Below are 23,538 nucleotides of genomic sequence, written 5' to 3'. Positions count from 1 at the left end.
TTAACATGGCAATGGAACCACTCTAAAATAGCCGTCAAGGCCGATTGTTCCTAACAATCGGAGCGCCGCAAAACAACACAATGGCCAATTGACCATGATAATGGAAATTATAACGAGCGATTATTCGGAAAAATGCCGATTTTCAAACCAGCATTTAAATTGTATTTCTGGAATCAGGGCAACTATAGCTTTCGATTAAGATCAGTATTGTTAAATTTGAGCGCTCGGACGATCAGGCCAACTATAGGATGAAAATGACCATTGACCAATTATACTGCTTTTAGCTGTCTCAGCAGTAGGTTTGTCTGGGTATTCAAGTGTGACAACTAAGTAGCCCATCTATCCGCAGGTTAGTGATCCATCCTTTGAGTTACGATTTGGTAAAGCAGACCGAGATAGCTGCGACCGAGATAGCTATTCTGACCGAAAACTTCGTCATATAGGCCTACACAAAATACATGTAGGTTTAATTGTCCATAGACGCTTAAATGACTGGCGTCGAATGTTGTTGTCTTGGCAATCTGAACCTCCCAAAAGACAGATACCATCCCGCATGGAAAAATTATAAGCCAGTGAAAAAATAACAATTTGAAATCGTGTGATCTTATAGTTTAGTACGTTTGGGCGATTCTATATTTTGATATAGCAGACAGGAATTCGCGAAACAACATTAGGCCTACATAACGAAGTCATACCAACGGATCCGCCCGCCCGAAGATGTTTAATTATTATTGACGGGTCCTACCTTTTCAAACACATCTCACTCAGCTCTACCGGTAAATCAGATTAAGTGAGCAGAGAGATGATAAAAATTGATAGCAATAGATATCCAATTCCCCGTCATATTGACCGGTTCAATCATGAATGATGTAAATAGGCGAGTAAAGCTGACTCAGGAACGGACACACAATGTAGACGAAAAGTAGCGATAAACAGCGAATAACGTGAGGGGGGTCTGGGGGGGCAAGACCAACGTTTTTGGTGCCTAACGAAGTGCTGTTACGGCCCTGGGTCTACTTAGGGGGCGGCGTTTTAAGCGAGAGCCAGGGGCGGCAGCGCATGCTGCTACGCCAGTGCGTCAAGCTCACAGCAGAGAGTCACTAAATATTCACAAACGGAAAGCTGGATATTTCGAGCAAACTTTGCAACAAAGCAAGTAAAATTTTTGAAGTGGTCAAGGTGTATGCTCGTTTAGTGTTGATTTTTTTATGCTGCCAACGCCATGCATAGAATTGCCCGCAGTTGAAATGCAATAAATTTCAACCAAAGATGTTATGATGAAGTGAAAATCGTAACATATGAAAAACGTTCACAGTGCAGAACCTACCGAGGTTCGTTTGTGAACGCGAACCTCTAAATATCGGAGGTTTACACACAGAACGCGAACGTGAACCTCACGTTCACACCATCCCTAATTACTACACTAGGGCGCTGTACATAAAAGGCAATAAAATATAAAGGTGCATGGTTGTAGGACGGAATGAACACTACTCTAGTTCGAACGCTCGTGTGATGGTCTTGATTTTGCGTTTGAAAACATATAGCGAGTCACATAGTCTCATAGAAAATTGAAGATTGTTCCACAGAATGGCGGCCGAGGAAGAATAGGTTCTCTCGCTGTAGGTCGGTGTTCTGACTATAGGAACTGACAAGAGTTTTTGCGACTGAGAACGCAACGCTCTTCCTGGATTGTACATTGTCACTAGCTCACGAAAATACGCTTGTGCACTTCCCTCCATGCATTTGAAGACGAACAGAAGAAGCTTGTATTCAGACTTAAATTCCACGGGTAACCAACGAAGGGTTCTAAGAATGGGCGGTACGTGAACACACTTCCTTGACCGAGTTACCAAACGAGCAGCGATGTTTTGGATCTTTTGTAGCTTGTCGATGCAATTTTGGTTTTACCCGTAAAGCAGAGCGTTTCCTTAGTCAAGCTGTGATATCACCAGCGACCGTATTGTGTCTTTGCATGCATCCTCAGATAGGTAATTCCTGATTCGACTGATCTTGTGGATATACATGAACTCAGATCTTTGATGTATAGTCAATATGTTTTTCCATTGGGAGCATGTCTTCAAAGTGAATACATAGGTTACGTAGGTACACAGGTCTAGGCTTGGATGGTTTGAGGTACGAATCTGATGGTGAATTGATTTGTGGTCGATGGGGCGTTTGGTTGGATTGAAAATGATGAGTTCAGTTTTCTCTTTGATTAACTTAAAACGATTTTGTGTCATACAGAGCTCAATATCGATAAGAAATCGCTATAACTTGTATGACACGGTCTCCCAATCATTGCTATTTCTCATGAGACCGTATACCTGGGTATCATCCGCGTAGCAATGGTGGAAGAAACCATGGTGATGGCGAATATATCCGACTGGCTTCGTTTGCATTGGATAAAGCAGTGAGCCCAGAACAGAACCCTGTGGTAATCCTGATTCGATTTTAATCTCTAACGAACGGACACCATCCACAGATACGCACTGCATTCTATCCTTCAATAAAATTTTACCCATTCTAATGTCATGTCGGAGAATTGAACAATTTACAATCGTACCATAGCCTGCAATGGCCGACGGGCTTGTTCGATCGTCCGTGGCAAAAGCATAACCATTCCAAGTATTGCAAACACTGCTGTAAACAACTATCGTAATTGCGACTGTCATTGCTAATACGGGCATGACTCGAGTGATCTCGTTTTGCTGTCAATTTGTGAACTCGGATTTCGAATGAAGCGAGGTAACTCATTCCGGCCAGTCACTCAGTTCTACTCTCACCACTAGCCCGTTTCACTGATATTTGCAGATGTGAAACTGAATATCATCGATGATCGTATATTTATTATAATTTCAAATCCAAATATTGTGCAAAATTTAGGTTCTGATTCCAAGTGCTAATCTAGACTTGATTTCATAATATTTCCATACTTAAATCCAGATATGGCGCTGTCTAAAATCTGTAAAAGGTAGTATTAAAATTAATATTCACGGAATTTGAAATTAACTTACTAATGTGAGCCCGATATGTTACACAAAATGTCAATGAAACAAAAATCCTAATATCTATTTCAATTAGAAATCAACAGTTATCTTATCTGAAAGTCCTTTGATATAAATTTCAAATTTTTAGCATTCATATGTAGACAGCAGATTTTAAATTGCACTATGAATCATCCAGACGCGTGTGCATCCAGTAAGGCCTCATCGTTACTCACCAACGGCTGAGTCTCTTCGATACTCGCCGTGGAAAAGAAAATGAGACGAATCACAATAAATGAATGCAAAACCAATTACAAATACATATTTTATTAAACGGAAGATCCATCCACCGTATGCACCACCAGGACACTTTGAAATGGAAATCTCTCCGGTCACATTCTTGTGGTTTTAATGAATATAAAATAAGCCTTCTTTCTGGTACGCCTACTCCCACGAGTATGCCTGTACCCGGTGTACCGCCAATTGACGTGAACAAGCCGGTCGAATGTCTGTAATGGAAATTTTGAACAAAAAAATTCGTATAAGATGTGGTGTAGTCTGTACTGTATATATACTTTCGTACTATAACTTTCTTGATCAGCATTTTCGGCAGCCTTTATTACCTTATCTAGGTATGGATTCAGATCGATCAGACGTCCATTGATGAATATATATGCCAAACACGCAAGCGGATGTGAAAAACATAAGACCACCGCACACGTAATATGCAAACCGCACTTCCCCAGTGGTGTCAATTAGCAAACCTGCCAGAAGAACGTACGATGGTTTAACACCTAAAAATCACTAAATAAAATCATGCGGTCGGTTACCGAGAATGTAAGTCACAGGTAGAGTCAGCAGCGTGCTGAAAAATCCTTCGTAACTGATTGCGTTCGTCATCTGTCCGACTCCGAACACTTCGGTGTACAGAACCACGTACAAACTCCCGTACGGTGCGTACGTCATGCCAAGCACGAACGCTGTTACGCAAGTTAATGTGAAGGATTGGGTGAAAGTGATTGCGTAAGTTGTCAAGGCACCCAGTGCAGTCATCGTCCCCAGGAATAATGCCCTATAATATCGAAACGAATTTAGAGTGTGACAAAATGGATAGAGCTGAATTGACTTACTTTGAAAACGAGTTTAGCAGGAATATCAACGAATGTTCACTATTGATTATAAATTTATAATGTATCAGCCAGGTATTTTGGAATATACATGGGAAAAGCCTATAGGTAGATCCATAACCGTAGCTGCCGGGGGGGGGGAGAGCTCGAAGAGGGCCCAAAATTATTGCGTGAATTAGCATAAATTATATACGGCGATTTAGTGGTGTCAAATATCTTGATTATTGGGAGCCCTTCCCCCAAGAAAAAATACACATTTATTAGATAAGGGAGTTTTGGTGTCTGACAAAACCGCGCCACGACACGCCAAGACATATCAAGTTTCAGGTCCATCCCGTCCTGGCAATCTGAACCCCACAAGACATATGCCATCCAGCAGAAAAATTATTTGGCAGTGCAGAAATATCAACTTGAAATCGTGTTTTAATTATTTCAGTGATGTGCTTATAAAAAACGATTCGCGCGTGTCTTAGGTAGATTCGTAGAAATTATGGTATTCATGTTTTATCTGCACATAGTAGAAGCGTACAAAAAGCATATATATTATCTCCATGTCCTCACTATATAATCAAATATCAATATTGCGTTTTGGTTTATAATCCCAATTTTACATAGTGCGGGCCGCGAATGGATTCAATTGTTGAATGCGGCCCGCGAGCTTAAAAGTTTGCCCACCCCTGGTTTAGGCGATAGAAGCTTACTCACTAAATAGCACAATAAATATCGTTGATAAATAGCGGTAAAAAGGTATAAAATGATAACGGGGTCTGAAGACAAAGTACCCCATATGTTTGGTTCACCACCCTATCGGGGGTCCAAGACCAAGGTGCTCGGGGAGGGGGTGTCGAAGTGCTGTTTTGGTCCTGCGTACACCTCATACTAAGCACCGTACTTTCATCAAACTTTTATCGGGATTGGTATAGTAGCATCTACCGCAATGAAGAGGCGCGGGCTATCGGTCTCGGTAGACAAGCATGCGTATGCTACCCTGTAATAATTCACAAGTCGTTCAATGATTTCGATGACATGAATCATAATTTAGTAATATTTGGAAGGATTGAGTCGAGTAGTGAAAAATGATGTTTGCCGCTCAGTCGCTGCCCATGTTGAAGCCTAGAAATCCGATCGGCCGTATCGCAGCGTAAAGAATATGAATTATAAATCTGCATACGTTCAGAAAAAAAAATACATTTTGAAAGTACTGATTAACCCCGAGCTGGGCACAATGACGCGAGTACTCGAATCTGAATCGAGTTTTAATTTTAATGATTCGAGTCGAGTAGTAATATACCATTTTTTTCGAATACTGAAATTATACGCTCCTCGCTGAAAGTTAATTTATCAAGAGAAATATAGTTTCGATACTAATTTTCAGAGTTGAAACCTGGATTGGCCGTATCGTAGCATACGAAACATATAGTACAAAGTACAAAAGTTTCTGGAAATAGCACATTTCCGAAGTCATGATCAACCCACAGCATTGTTACCAAGTGCTATGAAATCGGTATGGTCGAAAAAATACCAAAGTATCTTCAATGTGATGGATAACAGACATTATATTCTTTGTCGTCGTATTAAAGGTACATATTTGTACTTTGACATATTATAATTTTATGACTTCATAATGAGTGATACTCGATTACTAGACTCGACTCGAAGCATATTACATGATTCAGAATCGAATCACTCAGGTACTCGATTTTGTCCAGCCCTATCCAGAGCATGATATAGTCATGGTTAAAGGCACCAAACTATCTTCAATTGGGTGTATCTGTCATTAATTTCTTGTGGTCGTCTGTTCTAAACGGCGCATAATTGAGCTTCGACGTATCGAATACTAGACGGCAGTCGACGTATAATTCTCGATTTGGAATGGAATCACTAGGACTAGGGTACCCAATTTTGCCAGCCCCTTCAAATAGAAATTGGAGCATCGCTGCTTTACATAAGACTGATAACCATAAGCATGGATCACACCGATAGATACTTGCTGCGTAGGTCGGTCCGACTCGGTAAACGAAAAGTGGTACCTGCTGAGCCCTCTACAATCCCCTATCATTCCACTCATGACTCTTCCAGACAGATCACCGCATGACTGCACCGTCAGCAACACGGACGCGGCCGTCCGATCCAATCCCAAAGATTCCATTCCTAACGGAATGATAAGAAATGAGATGCCCACCTTAAAGAAGAAGTAGATTTAGTTATTGCATATGAATGACAAATCTGGAGGCGGCCGAGATAAATGCAGTTTATTTTGGCCTGCCCCCAGTTTGAGAGCCACAGGATTACACGGATCACACGGCGTAGAGTAGGCGTGCCGAGGTCTAAGCCCTTATCCGATATATGTATTGAAAGTAAAGTCACCAGAAATTGGTGACTTCAAAATTAATGCGTGCAAACGCGATTTTATTATATCTCACTGCTAGCAATAAAAATCCAATTTATAGATTCACAATCTGAAAGCATTATTGTTACATGTGTACTATTCATGTGGCAAAAATGAGCGTGATGGATCCAAACTTTGAAATAGTTGTTTAGTTTTGCATCTTGGCTGCCGATTTTTAGACTAGTTGGACGCAATATCAGTTCAAGTTATACCGAGCAGCGATTCTAAAATGCGGACCTCGGACTTGCTGAATTAAAATGGAGTTTTATATGAGTGTGGTTTATGAATTTCATATAGCTCAATCAACATTCAAATATCGGATAGTGGATGAGTTCGAATTTTCATGTTAGTGCTGGCTGATGTTGAGTCGATAACACTGGTCAACACTATTTTTGTTGACTTTGATCCCACAATTGATTTTGACTAACGTTTGGGCGCTGAATTCAAAAATGACTTCCGTTTTTCTCTATCACGTCAATTTTTTAGGTTAGGCACCCACCACATTGTCTCATGACCCACATAATAGCACTATATTTAATATTTTGTGTTTATTGTATAAAACGTTTCAAAAACCACAAGCAGTCGAAAGTAAATCAATAGACTTCAAGTAAACATTTGCACTGCTTTATTTGGTTGATTTAAACTGATATTGCTTCTACAAGGCAAATAAAGTGCGAGTTTCAGGGTTCAAATTAACGCTAATAACCTATAGTTCTGTAGGTTGTCCTGTTTGATACTCGAGCAATAGTCAGCTGACATATGTAAGCTCCAATCCACTATGGTATCTTACCCGCACCATCTTCAGATGTTGGGCAACATTTTCTCCTTGTACATCTCCGACTATGTCAATGTTTTTAGGAAAATTATTTAGATATTTTAGCTTTTTTCAATGTCTGCTGTCCGACATAAACATGTGGCAGTGATACATGTGTACCAGGCTTACATGTGCAACCTTACTGTCTGACCACTAGAAAACACAATATTTCAAAGCCGACACATATGATCCGATCGTGCTCGTGATATTGCAGTAACTCAATGTTACTTTATTACTCTTAATGCTTCTGTATCATTTAGGAAGACTAACTGAGAGTGCAATTGTTACTGCACCTAAGACTTTTCCCTTTTGAAGAATGGCACACTTTAGGATCCTTTTTGAGCTACCGATAGGCATTTGCCATTCACTTGACTTGTAAATCGGGATTTCTAACTCCTCCAGTAATCCATGGTAACGGTATCATGCCAATGACAGTATCACCGCAATACACAAAGCTACCGAAAGCAGGCCTACGAAGAAAAGGCTGTTTCTCCTGATCGAAAGTGAGATTCCTTCTCTACCTTGCCAAGTAATCTTTTTTCTATTCATAAGGACGTTAAAAGTTGCGAAGATTTCTATTCCAAGTCCCAATGCGTATGTCAGATCGATAACTCGTGTTGATGGACTACTCTACGTTCTGAATCTACTTCGATTTCAAAATCTTCATCATTTGTCCTGCTATTACTAAGATCTTAATCTTGATCCAAATTATCGAGCGTATAGCAGTTTCAGGTTGCACTGGATAAGCTGAATGGGGCATTGAACCTATAGCTAATAGTAAATGTCATGTTTATTTTTCTTGCCATATCCCGCAGTTTGCATCAAATATGTGTGTGGTATGGCGAGAGAATTAAACATTACATTTACTACCAGCTATAGGTCCAATGCCCCATTCAGCTTATCGAGTGTAACTTGAAACGCCTATAAGCTCGATAATTTGGATAAATATGAAAGATCTTAGGGATGTCAGGCCTAATGATGAATATTTTGAAATCGAAGATGATTCAGAAGGTAGAGTAGTCTATCAACACAAGTTAAATGATCTGACATAGGCTTTGGGACTTGGAAGAGAAATATTTGGAACTTTAACCCTCCTCGCGAATTGAGAAAACATTACTTGACAAGAGAGCGACGATATCTCACTTTCGATCTTGAGAAAGGGGGTGTTCATCATAGGGCTACTTTCGGTAGATTTGTGTATTGCCGTGACACTGGCATTGGCATAATACTGTAACCATGGGTTGCTGGAGCAGATAGGAATCCTGATTTACAACTCAAGTGAATGGCAAATGTCTATTGGTAGCTTAAAAAGGATGCTAAATTGTGACATTCTCCAAAATGACAGCGTCTTTGGTGCTGTAACAATTGCATGCATACTCAGTTAGTATTCGTGAATAATACAGAATCATTGAGAATAATACAGATACATTGAATTTTTGCAATATCACAAGCCAGATTGGGTTTGGATCATATGTGTCAGCTTTGAAATGTTGTATTATATTAGTGACCAGACAATAAGAAGGTACATGTAACGCTGATGCACATGTGCCACCGCCATGTGTTAATGTCGGACAGTAGACATTTAAAAAAGCTTAACTATCTAAATAATTTCCCGGAAAACCTTGGCATAGTCAGCGACGGGCAAGGAGAAAGCATCCCTTAAAATCTGAAGATGATGGGGGTAGGATAACAGAGTAGGTTGGACCTTTCATGTGTATGCTGACTATTCCTCGAATATCAAACGAGACAACCCACAGAGTTATGATTTATTAGCGTAAATTAAATCCCTGAAACTCGCACTTTATTTGTCCTGCAGAAGCAAGATCAGTTTAAATCAACCAAATAAAGCAGTGCAAATGTGGATCTGGAGTCTCTTGATTTACTTTGGACTACTTGTGGTTTTTGAAACATTTCATACAATAAACACAAAAAATAAAAATATTACTTTATGTGGAATATGAGACAATGGGGTGGGTGCCTACCCCAAAAACGTGACGTGATAGAGAAAATAGGTAGTCGTTTTTTTAATTCGGCGTCCAGAAGGTAATCGAAATCAATTGTGTGAAGTCAACAAAAATTGTGTTTACCAGTGCGGTTATTTGTGGAAAAATACCTTTCAGTTACTTACCATTGATCCCCAGTATCCCATGCTGGACGCATATGTGAGAAGGTATACTAATCGGGAAAACAATGTATAGTCAAATATTGACCGAAGTCGGGCAGGAAATTTCCGTGGCTTCTTCACATGCGTTTCAATGTCTTGTCTGATTTCAATGACTTTGTCGCTTGATTTCTCTGGCTTTTCAATGATAACTGGTCTGCAAGGCAAGTTTATGATAAGAAATACGAATATAAAGGTAAATTTTAGAATGCATGGCCATACATTGGCCTACTAGTAAATACCAGCTCTAAATATGTCTGTGTTGCCGTGTGCGCCATTTTGTGTGGCGATCTGCAGCACGACCGACGGTTTGCACAACCACATAAATATAATTATACATATTAGTATCTCTATTACTATTAAGTGTGGAAATATTTTTCCTAATGGTTATAATTAGTAGTAACGTCGATTCACTTTCAGGAAAAGAACAAATAATTTGATTTGTACCTGTATAACGCGATCCCAACGCACGCGTGTAAGGTCATAGCCGACGTGATAAGCATCGCACCGCGCCATCCGAATTCCCCGATCAGCGCGGACATTGCTGGCGCTCCCACTAGAACGCCTACGGATACCGCGGACGTAATCAAGCCTGCTGCTTTAGAACGATGATTTTTGAAGTAGACTGATATAGTTAGAAACACCAGATTAACAGCTATCCCGTTGCAGAAGCCTGTGAAGAGTATATGTGAGGTGGTTATCAAGCGATTAATATAGTCGTATCTGTATCAACTCTTCTACTTGGAATTAAATAAGATTATCGTAATATTTCCGACGGATACGAATCGAATCGACTGGGTGTTTTGTCGCTAGGTTGTCAGATTCACCGTTTAATCTAATCAAGACGTTGATTTGACACGTACCGACAAAGATTTATCAACATAAAGCGGTTTAGGTTAACAGCTTTAATCGGGGCTAGTGTTTGCAGTTTTGCTAAGTAGCCTACCAAAGTGTCGCAGGGAAGAGACCATAACCAAGCAGGAATTGCTCAGCCTATTATCGAATACGCGATAACATTCGTATTATAGTAGTAAAGTTAAGCTCGATTTACCATCCTTATGTGCGTTTTAATTAACTCTGTCTCTCTCTGGTGGGATCCTGTGGCGGGGCCGTGAGAATTAAAGTTGCACATTAGATTGGACAAACCGTTACATTTAGCGACAGATGCGAGCTTCTTGCTTTCAGGAACGAATTGCGCCAGTCACAGCATATGTAGTGCTCTAGTTAGTGTCTTTTTAAACGCATATTTTTTATGAATATGGCAATTTACCGCAGGGGTCGCCAACCTTTTTGCAACCAGCAAGGGCTACTTTTGGGTACTGATTGAAGCGACGATCTACCATTTACTCCCGCCGTTTACCCGTGCCAGACACAATTTCCGCTTTGATATTCATAGCATTGGGCAGGTATCGTATAGCGGTAAGACTTCTAAGATATTCTTTTATATCAAAATATCTCATTTCAACCAGCTAGTCACTAAGACTATCACGAATTGCTTAGCACCGTGTTTATATAAATTATATAACAGTTGTAAGCTGAGATTTTGAAATAAATCTCGTCACACGTTAGACTGGACATCGTCTTATCTGTTTCTAAACCAGTCAGTGGGAGGCCTGTAGTGCGGAGCGGATCGACAAATTCTCTGGTCCGGCTCCGATCCGGTTGTTCAATTCTCTGGTCCGGCTCCGATCCGACTCCGGCCGTATAAGGAAAAAGTACTGATCCGGCTCCTATCCGGCCCGGCCAAAAATTAAAAAGTCCGGCCAGAAATCCAGCCCTACGCGGTACGGGGGTTCCGTGAATTTATAAATAAGCCTCGTTTATATTCGCACTGGCTTGGCGGTTACTTGTGTGTGGCTGGTTGGTAGTTATTTCGGTATAAAAGTCATGCGTATCCACAAAGATCCTGGCCGTATTAAAAATGTAGTGATCCGGCTCCAATCCCGCTCCCGACGTAACCAAAAAAGTAGTGATCCGGCTCCGATCCGGTCCGGCCAAAATTGAAAAAATCCGACCGGATATCCAATCCGGCTCCGGTTCATGCTCCGCACTAGAGGCCTGACATTGCATGCTACCAACTAGTGCGCTGTACTCTGATATGTAACTTACACTGCAACTCTGAGTGAGTGTTCCAGATGTGCATTAGTGAGGCGTGTTCTGTGTTTGTTATTTGATGAATGTCGTGTCCGCAAAGGCTGATTCACAACGATAAGTTGAACCAAACACGCTTGCAACCTTCATAGCTGCTGCGAAATTGCGCATTCACCACTGTACTTTTCCGTGTCAACAAGGCACCACAAGTTTGCTGCAGCCTTGTGGGCTTTGAGGTGGAGGTGATTTTGCAGTGGTACAATTTCAATCTCTAATTGTTCAGCATCTAGACATGACGACAGATTTCATTATACCTGACAGCAGCATCGATTACAGAAAGTTAGAAACATGGTACTTTAAATTGCGTTGAGTGTAAGAGAGACAAGCTGTGTCAAAAGATGCAATACACATTGGGCATACTGCATCTGCTAGTAGCCTACGTCACCGCCATTTGCTACTGGATAGTAATGTTGTTTACTACTTTGTCATTGTGCGGGACGTCGAGCTACCATAACGGAACCCCCCACCCTTTCAAGAAGACCGTGGATGGCATGCCGTCATATCGCTTGTGTGAGCAGTACGCCTTTGGCCTATGATATGTCTTCGATATCTACTACATGTTGGTATATTACTAATTGTAATTGGGTATATTTGATATCATCATTTCAGGTGGTTTATATATATATGTTGTCATTTCCAAGTCACATGTTATAGTGTGATTTAAACAACAATAGATAAATCACTCAATTTATACATTTAAAAGCTCACTGGTGCCCGCGGGCACCAGGTTGGTGACCCCCGATTTACCGTATTGTGTCATTCGTATATCTCAGAGACTAGTCATCGGAATTCTTTTGAGCTTCGCAATGAATATAACTAACGGCCGATCTCAAAAAGCTGACAGTCAAACTTGTCCCCCACAATGGCGTACTTAACATGTCGAGGCTGCATGGAAAAATATACCATCAACATGAGCCGCAAGCAGCAAACCGATGAAATAACAGAGTGCTGAATATTTGATTGTGATTCATCTGCCTAATTTCCCTGTTTTTTAATCATTAAGCTCGATGCCCATAATTCAAGAAATAAGATGTGTAGAATTGAGACAAAACTGTGTAGAAGTAAAAAATAATGCATTTAGATTACCACATGCCTCATACATGCCTACCTGTGCAAGCTCCACAGAATATCACGAACATAATGATGCTGCTGCTCTGGGACGCAGCGAACAACGACAGGCTAAAAAGGAAACTAGCTGTCATTCCCACTTTTCTGAGTCCGCACCATTTCACCAATACGAGGAACAAGGCTGTGAATTATTACTGCTGGAATGTTATCAAACTAGGACGAAATAAATTTCTTGCGATATTGTACTCACAACCGAAAGACATGCATCCGCTGTAGAGTCCAGATACCAATGAAACTTGCGCATATTTCACACCAAATTCGTTCATTACTGCCGGATAAAATACGCCAAAGCAACGATACATCCCAATGGAACTAAATGAAGCCATCATATTTCCAATACATATGATCCATGTCCAACTGCTATCTGGCAAAACTCCTTCATTTCTCCTAGTCATAAGGACTTGCAACGTCCGGTTTAAAATACGTAACCTATACGGCGATATATTGCTGTTCATGTAATGTGCTTTGCTTAAGAAATATACAATCAAGAGAATACATTTGTATGACAGATAAAGGGAAGTGCAATCACTATATCTCTAGTTGCTTATTGTCATCTTTTTCGTATGATGCCATATGCTGATTATTATATGCATTGTGGTATAGGTTAAGCACATTTTAGCATCGGTGTAGTGACTATTAAAATACTAGTATACCGAGACGGTGAAACAACTGCTATCAATCTGTTTTACTATTGCATACGTACGATTTGGGGAAGTAGAGTTCATATGCATTGATAAGTGTAACAAACAGACGGCCACTTATTGTCATTCGTATTATCAAAAGCATTTATTACAAACAAGAACGTAAAGCGGTAAAATCTACAACTGACAGCCCCAGGCATACAATGATTAATGATAGGATGTCAGTACTTTTCTTGTTAGCGTTGTTAACTAATTTCACACCATCAACATTTGTGGTATTAATAACGTTTCGCAATATATACAGCTAGCTGCACAGTAAGCATAGATTGAAATGCTGAAGGTATGTTCTTGTATTCGAACCTGAATGGGCAGGGCACGGACGACAGAAAACAATCATAGCAGTTGCATTCAACATTCAAGCGTCTCGAAGGAAAATAACGTATTTCGCGATACGCCTGAAACAACAAGTGATTACCTGATACACTTTATCTACCTACACTAATAGTAAGCGTATTGATGAATAGCCTATTATATAGTGTGTAAGATATTAAACTCTGTCAGGGTAGATTTTGCAACTGCACCCGATGAGTCTGACCATCTTTAACTGAATACTGGAATTCCCTCTAATCTTACGGGTGGGTAGCTTCTCGTTCACTGTCAGACCAGGAAATATTGTCACAATCAATAGCTACTGAACTCAACGAAAACGAGGATTCTATGATTATCCGTGTAGCACTAAAACAAGTTGTATTATATCAAACAGTGTTGCAATACAATATTACTGTAATCTCGCTATATGTAACCTGATGATGCATGACGACAAATCTCTCAAGTTATCGTGTTGTACACCGGATGCTCCGTTCCAATTATTTATTGCAGATTAAAGTAACATGTGCTTTGGCATACCGTATCTTATTAGTGTAACTTCCCTAAACCATAACCCAGAATCAAAATATCATTCGCACATTCATTGCAGTTAAGGTTATGGTAATTTACCGAAGAAGTTACACATTCACAGCTATACCACCAAAAGTAGCAATACATTTGAAATGGATTATACAGGCAACTGGAAGTCCATCATAACATGAAGTTGTATTCGCTTCGGATTCAGGTCAAACTACCTGACACATGATAGCCTTTTAAGTTAGGATTATACACTGAAGGTCCATGGAATATTATTCGCCTTTTACGATTCTGTCCATACTATAAAGTGGGATTGTTTTCCTCTTGTCTTTGTCGGATAGTCATGAATGTACAGTACACTCTGCAGTGTACGTAGTACAGTGCACAATCTTCACATGGTATAATTTGTACACTAATCACGTTAAAAGTCGATTACCATATTATAGCATTTCAGCATTTCATCACAACCGTAACATTGTTCAATAGGCTATTCGAAACAGATGCGTCAAATCTATACCCTTGTACAATAGCTGAAACGTTTTGTCCACATATGTAGGCTATTACCATTTCACATCTTCCCAAGCATAGTAATATGATTAAAACCATGAATTGAGGAAAGGTAGAATCTCGAATTTCCGATGCCTCTACTTGTCGGAAGTTTACCAGAGAGAATGGGTGATATTGAGTCCAGATTTGGGTCGGGAGAGTGGAAACATGGACAATTGGACATGGACATTGGGCATTGGCATTAAACAGTCGACCAATGTATTATTATTAAATAGTATATTCATATTGGAATTAAACCCGTATTTTTCGGCCGACACTGGTCCAGGATAATCGTCATCAGCTAGTAGAGAAGGACAAAGAACATTGTATATCAACAATCGTATCATAAACTGTGGCGTCATCAGCATGAAATTTCGAATACGAGAGCGTTCAATGTACTATGTTTAGATGGTACACGAACTCTTTCTGTTGAAACAGCCCGGACTGGTGTATTTTGATAAAGGTCGACTCCAAGGCAAACAAATCAAAGTGGTACCGCCCCTCCCAACGACACGAAATCTGTTGTTTCGATGTTTTTTGCACAGGCGGGATTATCCAACAGATGTTTGCCAATGGAAGAATTTTTGGCCTTTGATTGCTGAGCATCAAGCTTGAGCGGATGAGTCAATGGTGAGCTTCTGACCGAGTATGATGCGCGTGCTGATTCATGCGTTCCTGCGGACGCGTTGACGTTACATCAGTTGAGTTATTTGTAAATCGGGACGGTGAACAGCCACATCGTTCATGATCTTGGTCTTGGTCGCACGATCAATGTGATCAGCAGTATTACGGGTAGAACCTAATGTGTGCTAAGTTGAGTCATGTACAATAAATGGTCACTTCAACACAAGTGTTCGAGGGTACTCGAGTGATATCACATTGGGAGGCGGCGAAGAGACGTGACTAACCTCATACTAAAAAGCGGTCATTGTAGACTGAAACAACATTTGAATAAGATTGGTTGTGCTCACACTCCACCATGTCAAGGGTGCGATGTAGAATAATCTGTTGAACACTTTTTGCTTCCTTGAGTGAAATATCGACAACGAAGAAGTGGACGAGCTAACCGGATTAATTCGGACTTGAAAGATCTTCTCACAGACTCAAATAGATTGGATATAGTTTTAGATGTTGTATCATACGATTTATATGGTAGAGCTAATAGCTAGACATGAATATACGTGTATGCGCCTGTATAACTATATGTACGCTTGTATTGATGACATTTCTGTATCTTGTATAATTTAGGCTAATTAAATGAGCAAATTACTATCAATAAAACCAAACAACGTTACACACATATTTTATGATACGATTTCTCTGTACTAACCATCATAGAAGTGGAGCAGAAAACCTGTGATGTGATAAGCGCCAAGATCTCGATTTACTACTACTATTAATAATATTAATAGCGTTATTTATATATATTTGTATGACAAAAGTGGTGCAAATAAATAAATTATTCCTTTTCCCCAATAAAATAAAATAGATGAGACTAATCGTCACTGGGTTGTGGTCAGAGATGGATAATAGCTTAAAAGTTAAGAGATGACCAGGAATTTGAATTTGAAGTTTGGTCGGATTCGACTAGGAAGCCGGTTCAGGAATCCCATTTGAAACCTGATTTCGAACCTTAGAATTATCTAGTCATTGTGCCAGTGTAATATAGCATGGATTTCAAGTTCAGATATGATGTAACACACGCAATCGCTAATAAGATTTCGATCTTATGCAACTGATACCGACTTTGCACGACGTGACTCGCATGTGCGCTTAGGCGTAACCCATGATCTATTTGCTACAACCTGATGTCACATCGAATCCTCGTCGAATCTGTTACACACGCATCGAAGTTACTTCGTTCACCCCGCGAATCAATTCCATTCCTACGAGAGCGCTCGCACAGGCGATATCTACGATGCACAAATTATGATGATCATGCATAACAGCATAATATTACATGCGAGTGACGCCATAAAGTAAGTTACATATTGATTTAAGCCGACAGTTGATGCGGGTTGAGAATGTCAACGGCCTCTATAAGCACAGGAATATGTGGAGACCTGCAAAAACTGGAGCATTATATAATTTTTCGTAATACCCGGTACTTTAGCAAAGGGGTTAACGAGTTGGGGTCGTTTTGCCTCTACTCATGAGGTCGCTGCGACGACAACAGCTAAATACCAATGATGATTACGATAATTTCAACTACGAGGATGCTATCCTCAGCTAATTTCTAAACATGTGTGCCTTAAAAAAACGTTTGAAGGATTCGAACCGGCATGTAAGGTATCAGGTTGTTTGTTTGTATTATTCATGGTGGTTGTCCGCTACTATGGTCAGTTACACCAGGCCGATATTCTTCATTTTTATTCCGTAACTACTGACTTGTAGCACTGCCCACTTCTAGGCTTTTTGTAAGACACTGCTTACGCGGATGAGAGGTATCATTAGAAGCGTGATTTAGGAGCGCCACCTACCGACAGAAAAGAGACGGGCGATATCGACGAGACCCAACGCGATCGTTTGAAGAGAACAGCGGTGGACTTGTTCATACTGTTTCGGATCACAAACTTACGATCAGATCCTACAATCTATAGCCGAATTTGTTCTCACCAGCAGACAACTGTAACCGTATCGAGCTTACAAACTCTTCGGACATGGTGTAAAAGGCCATAATATCCATCACACCTATTTAAATACTAATAATAATAGGCTTACCATACGTCCTCTTTTAAGAGGATTTGTCCTCTTTTTTGACTTTTCTGAAAGTGTCCTCGGAGGACGCCCTTTTGTCCTCTTTTTTGAGATTTTGTCCTCTTTTTTGAAAATTTAGGTCAGATTTAGTGCAAATTGTGAGTGATATGGCGCAAATTAGCTCAGAATTGAAGCTCCAACGGGTATTTCGGAGTGAAAAATGGTGATTTTAGGTCTGAGCGAAAAGATGACCTTTTTTTTTAGTCAACCGGTCACGAAGTGGGAAAAATTTACCGGTTTTTGAGAATTCTACTCCGGTTTAGCAAGTCTCAAATTTCTGTAAAAATGTCCTCTTTTTACATTTCCAAAATATGGTAAGCCTAAATAATAATCATCGCAAGAATGATGTCCAGCCAGTATCATGCAGATTGAAGCGAGAAAAATATGAAACGAAAGATAAAATCTTGACAGCATTGTCCATTATCCTGAATAGAGATAGGCTATTTGATGATAATTTAATGCATCATGGAAATCAATAGGACGGAAATTTCACCTTCCTGGAAATCTACAGTCTGTCGCTGTTTTGGTATTCATGTTTGTGCGACTACTTGTAGTATGGGACACTTTCGTTCGTGGCTTTTCGTAAGACTCGGCTTCCGCTGATGGCCATGTGATACTCCCTTCTCAACAATGTTCGAAGTAAAGAGCAATAGGCCAGGTATAAAAGCAGAATCAGATCTAAGGTGCGCTCCGGCAATAACTGCACCACGCATAGACAGGCTGGTCAGCGAAATGTAACACCAGCCATCTCACCGATGCTGCCTTCTGCAAGAATTTGATAATGCGTATTGACATGAACTGAGTGGTAAGCTGGTAACATATTTGCTATTCCTGTGCATATAGTCGCCCTCTTCCCACATCTGCCGTGAGTAGGTCTTGACAAAGGTGTTGCTGTTGAACGTTATTTCTAGTCATCAGCATCCTACATTTAGCGGTGGCCCGTGGGAGATTTTAGAATATAAATTTTGGTCGCGACTATAAAAAGGTTGGAGACACCTGCTTTGCATAATATTCGGATGCTTGTTTTAACGCCAAAATCTCGGAAATGTCCTGGGAAATCCGTAAATATGGCAATCCTGCTGTGGCCATGTGGTCCGATGCTTAGACTCGAGTGTAGTTGGGCAAGAATTAGTTGTATTTCAACCAAATTCATTCTCTGTCGCTATGGTCATTGATAAATCAACTGAAATGCCCCATTATGCACAGAAATGCATGTAGGGTTACGTAAAGAGTCTGATATAGCAATACCGCGACTCTCCAGTCATAGAGGTGCGGAATCGTCGCATTTGTAAACCTTACTTGTAAAGGATGAACCTGAAGCAAATATGGTTTACGGAGTATTAAGCTTGATAGCTAACAGACGCGAACAATGATCGATACCTTCGCCAGTCAGGAAGCAAAACTCTCTTTCGATCAACTCTATATGTCATTTGTAGGTATCAAGTTCAATACAATGGTAGCTAAAGGTGTTAAAAGTAATACGAGTCAATACTCATGTAGAAGTAGAAGTACCTTCATAAATGACTCCCAAGTAGTGTTAGTAGTTTTAAAGACATGTCGAAACAAGAGTGAAAGTCGCAAATGGAGGTTAGTAAACTACCCAAGCAAGTACTTTATCAAATTAGATTTGCTCGCGGGCGGCCATACTACATGCAATTAACTCGAAATGGCTAAGTTCGAAATAGCGGTCTCCATCTTCGCCACTACTGCACAATGACTAATTTTCGAAAACAAATTCAATTACCGAGATACAGAAGCCATTTCACCCAGTCGCCATGTCAATTCCAGTCGTGCGAAGGAGTTGCTAACAGTGCCCGGAATTGTATTCTGCAGTGGTACAAGTAGAGCGAACTTACTTCATTAACCCGAAAAGTAGGAGTATAGTTTGTTACTGACTACCGCTGGTTATAGGTGGATATTAGGGATGGTTTGAATGTGAGGCTCACGTTCGAGTTCTGTATGTAAACCTCGGAAATTGAGAGGTTCGCGTTCACAAACGAACCTTGATAGGTTCTGCAGTGTGAACCTTTTTCATATATTACAATTTTCACATCATTACAACTTCTTTGGCTAAAATTTATTACATTTCTACGGCGGGCCATGCACTCTATGCATGGCGATGGCAGCATAAAAAATCAACACTAAACGAGCGTGCACCTTGACAGTTTCTAAAATTTTACCTGCTTTGTAACAAAAGTTTGCTCGGGATATCCAGCTTTCTGTTTGTTAATATATAGTGACTCTCTGCTGTGAGCTTGACCCGTAATCACACAATATCAAGAGCTAAATACGCTACCTGTAGGTATAGTCAGCGAATGATACTCATTCAACCAATCAATGGAATTATATCGCTGTCTGATGTAAAAAAAACTAGTAAGCGTACGTGGTCCATCTCGATTTCATATGTTTATTGTATCATAAAAAAACAAATCAGTGCAATTGGGACGTTGGCTACTGATGCAAAACTTGTTAATGGGGTAAAACCCATAGTACACTCTGCTCATTGTATCAACGTAGCAACACTCGGACACCGAATACATTGTCCGACCTGGCCTGAGCCCTTGCAAGTCCTCGTCGAAATAGTTGGTTAAGCGACGGAAGATATTGATTTTATTGGATTATTATAATATTTGATTGATCCTGTTGATACATTTGTAGACGTTTAAAAAGACAGTATGTACTACAGCATTGTGCCATTATGTGGTCCGAATCGTCGCTAGGCATCGTGTACACTGTACATTAATAAATACTTTCAATTCACTGAAATGTAGGGTTGGAATTAACAATATGACGTCAAGAGGTTCACGTTCGCGTTCACACAGAACCTTTCGTGAAGGTTCGCGTTCCAACGAACCTGAACCTTTCAGAGGTTCACACCATCCCTAGGAGTGGGGTTCAGCATGGTAATATAGAGAGAGCAGAGACTCCTAAACTTTACTAACCCGCGGGAGACTTACGTATATCTGCAAGCCTTCGCCGAACCCCAAATTTTTGCCGAGTGATCCAAAAGAAAGTCCATGTATTCATCTGATACCTTACTATAGATTACTGCTGAACAAAATTAACCGTGTGAAACTATTGAAGTATTATTTTAACACAAAACAAACAGTCTAATTCAGGGGTGGGCAAACTTTTGAGCTCGCGGGCCGCATTCAACATCTGAATCCATTCGCGTGCCGCGCCTATAAAATTCGGATTATACACCAAACGCAATATTGGTATTTGATTATATAGTGATGACATGGAGATATTGAGCACTTGAGCAGCGATTTGTTCGTGTATTTGCTAAATCCAGTTTGGACACAGTTCCAGGACACACAATGCTGACAGCATCACAACAATGTTAGCTTCAAACGGAAGTGATGTTACGGAGTTGAAACCTTTAAAACTGCGTGGGCCTTGAGATCGGGCTGTCGTGCCAGAAATTGAACATAAAAAGTAAAAGAGCAAGTATTTATCGTAGAACAATGGTTCTCAAACATTTTTAGACACGCCCCTCTTTATGATGGTAAAAGATTACGCGTCCCCAACTCTTATCGTCATATCACAAAACGCAACCAGTATGCTAGCAAACCTAACGGATAGAATAATGTCATGGAAGGTCACGATCGTGGATGAGAGATTTTTGAATATGAAATTCAGCCTAAATGCAGATTGATAATTATGAGTTGTATGTTAATCGCACTACGCGTGAAAAAAATTTCAGTCGAGCTCAGCTTCGCGCCTTCCTTCGGATGCTTTCATGTCCTTGATGGGGGGCTCGCCCTCAGTTTGACAACCACTGCCTTTGGATTATCTTGGTGAAATATAATAAGAAAAAGTTTATTCAAGTATCCGCATTAATTCGATTTCAGTACGAATTTTATCAATATTTTTAATAAGTTTCTTCTGATTTTCGCGGGCCGCACAGAACGTCGTTGCGGACAGCATACGGCCCGCGGACCGTAGTTTGCCCACCCCTGCTCTAATTCATTGAAAATCAGTGTGCTGTTACCAGTCGGACACCAGTTCACCTTGGAAAGTGTGGCGAGATAGCGCAGTGGTACGTTTCACTGCTGCTGCAATAGCAACGGTTTGCGGGTTCGAATCCGACCGTGGTCGGCTCCAGAATTCCTAACGAAGTGTTGGAGGTTTATATACGCTTCTTTTCGCCACGTGATCCGTATATGCGGTCTCTTAGAAAAGCCTAGAATTGGGCCGTGCTACAAGTCCGTCATACGGAATATTGGCCTGGTGTAAAATGACCATAGTAGTCAACAAACACCTTGAATATCATAAACGGTTCCAAAGAAATACCTATAAAATCATTACAGAGAATGGACATTACCGACAACGGACATTACCGAGAAGGGACATTACCGAGAATGGAAACTAACGAGAGTGGTCATTACTGAGAATGGCCAATGCCAAGAATCTAACTTACTGGGACGGACGTTGTAGAGAAATTTATACCTGGGAATCGACACATGATGTTGCCATGACGTGATGCACAAATTTAAATACACATGACCTGTTCATATGCATAACAATCCTGCATTGCATTATCGGTAATGTCCATTCTCGGTGGTGCCCGTCCTTGTTGGTGTTTATTCTCGGTAATGTCCGTTCTCGGGGGTATGTCCATTCTCGGTAATGTCCGTTCTCGGGGGTGTCCATTTTCGGTAATGGCTTACTCGGTATTTACCGTACACTTCATAAACAACAACATTGGAAAGTGTCATCGTGTCGGTCGGTCGAAACGCAACAGCTTGATAACATTCGCTTAATTACAAATGAGCTTCAAGATATTGGAAATAGAATTGGCATTCCAGAAGGTCGGAGTTTTGATCTCTAACACTAACCTCTCCAGCGTATGCCACTGCACATGAGGTACCGCCACAGCAGTTACGATTCAACTACTCATAGGACCCAATAATGGCAAAATGCGGCGTATCATCACAAATCATATGTACGAGTTGGTGTGTGTGTTTTGACTTTCACGGAGGCCCTCACACTGGCTCAGCATGGAACCGCTAGTGTTCTATTGAACAACGGTTCAAAACCACTGAGATAGAGTATATGATTCTACCGGAATAAGCGCAGTCAAGATGTTTCGAGGGGTCCGTGGACAATGACGTATGAGCATGCGTCAACTGGGCATGCTACACATGAGCATGTGGATTAAATCACGGGTTAGGGTAAGGCTTGGGGTTATGATTAGGGGTCGACCGATATTGATTTTTTCAGGCAGATAGCGATACCGATTATCGACACACTCACAAGGCGGATATCCGATATCATAGGCCGATATTAATATGGAAGGAGCAGAGAACCATTTCGCCAAAATATTACATATTAGGCAAGATGGCACTTGTATATGCCACATAAAGCTGAATAACATACGAGAAAACTGAAATTAAAAAGAAATTTTGCTTAATTGTGCACCCTGAACATTCATTGAAATTTGGGATAACCCAAGAAGCAAAACGTGATACAGAATTGCAAATCAGTCCATAGAGGTATAGATTATAATGCAGGAAGCATAGTTTAGCTGCATGCTCAACCAGTTAAACTCGTCTTCCAAGGGTAAATCTGTCACGTATCGCACTTTGGGTCGTCGATTTCTTGCGATTGAGAACACGTAGCCTTGAATTTCCAATATTTCAGATTTTTTTATAAATAAAATATCGGCCGCGATATCGGCCTTCATAGGCCGGTAACTATAATCGGGAAGGTTATAAATATCGGCCTCTATAATCGGCCAGGTCAATAATCGGTCGACCTCTAGTTATGATATATATAGCGGTTAATTTCCGGGTTTCGGGTTAGGATTAGTTTTGGTGTTATAAAGTAACATGCTGAAGTGAAGCATGCTGAAGTGTCCCTTGATCAATTGTCGTTTCTATTGTGTCGCACGCTCACCGGTCGGGCAACCGTTTCGAAGATCCAATATCGGAC

General features: G+C 40.6%; 1 protein-coding gene across 3 annotated transcripts; it reads right to left on the bottom strand.

Annotated features, from left to right (window-relative positions):
• Positions 1 to 2,889: 2,889 nt before the first annotated feature.
• LOC145440697 (monocarboxylate transporter 13-like) lies at positions 2,890 to 14,401 on the bottom strand. Of its 3 annotated transcripts, none has more exons than XM_080318448.1 (8): positions 12,945 to 14,401; positions 12,735 to 12,875; positions 9,923 to 10,148; positions 9,443 to 9,632; positions 6,142 to 6,293; positions 3,815 to 4,056; positions 3,608 to 3,748; positions 2,890 to 3,493 (listed from the first exon to the last, which is right to left on the bottom strand). In XM_080318448.1, exons 1-7 carry the CDS (start codon positions 13,207 to 13,209, stop codon positions 3,609 to 3,611), a joined length of 1,356 nt encoding a protein of 451 aa, XP_080174574.1. In that variant the 5' UTR covers positions 13,210 to 14,401; the 3' UTR covers positions 2,890 to 3,493; position 3,608. The 3 variants fall into 3 exon arrangements, with proteins under 3 accessions (XP_080174574.1, XP_080174566.1, XP_080174558.1); XM_080318440.1 differs by having other exon boundaries at positions 2,891 to 3,493; positions 3,568 to 3,748; positions 12,945 to 14,400; XM_080318432.1 differs by having other exon boundaries at positions 2,892 to 3,493; positions 3,560 to 3,748; positions 12,945 to 14,399.
• Positions 14,402 to 23,538: the final 9,137 nt, after the last annotated feature.

Source organism: Botryllus schlosseri, chromosome 1 (genome assembly GCF_051294905.1).
Source record: "Botryllus schlosseri isolate E-star chromosome 1, Bs_hap1, whole genome shotgun sequence".
In the NCBI taxonomy this organism is placed as follows: Eukaryota; Metazoa; Chordata; class Ascidiacea; order Stolidobranchia; family Styelidae; genus Botryllus; species Botryllus schlosseri.
Note: the sequence above shows the minus strand (reverse complement) of the source record. Positions and strands in the feature narration are given on the sequence as shown.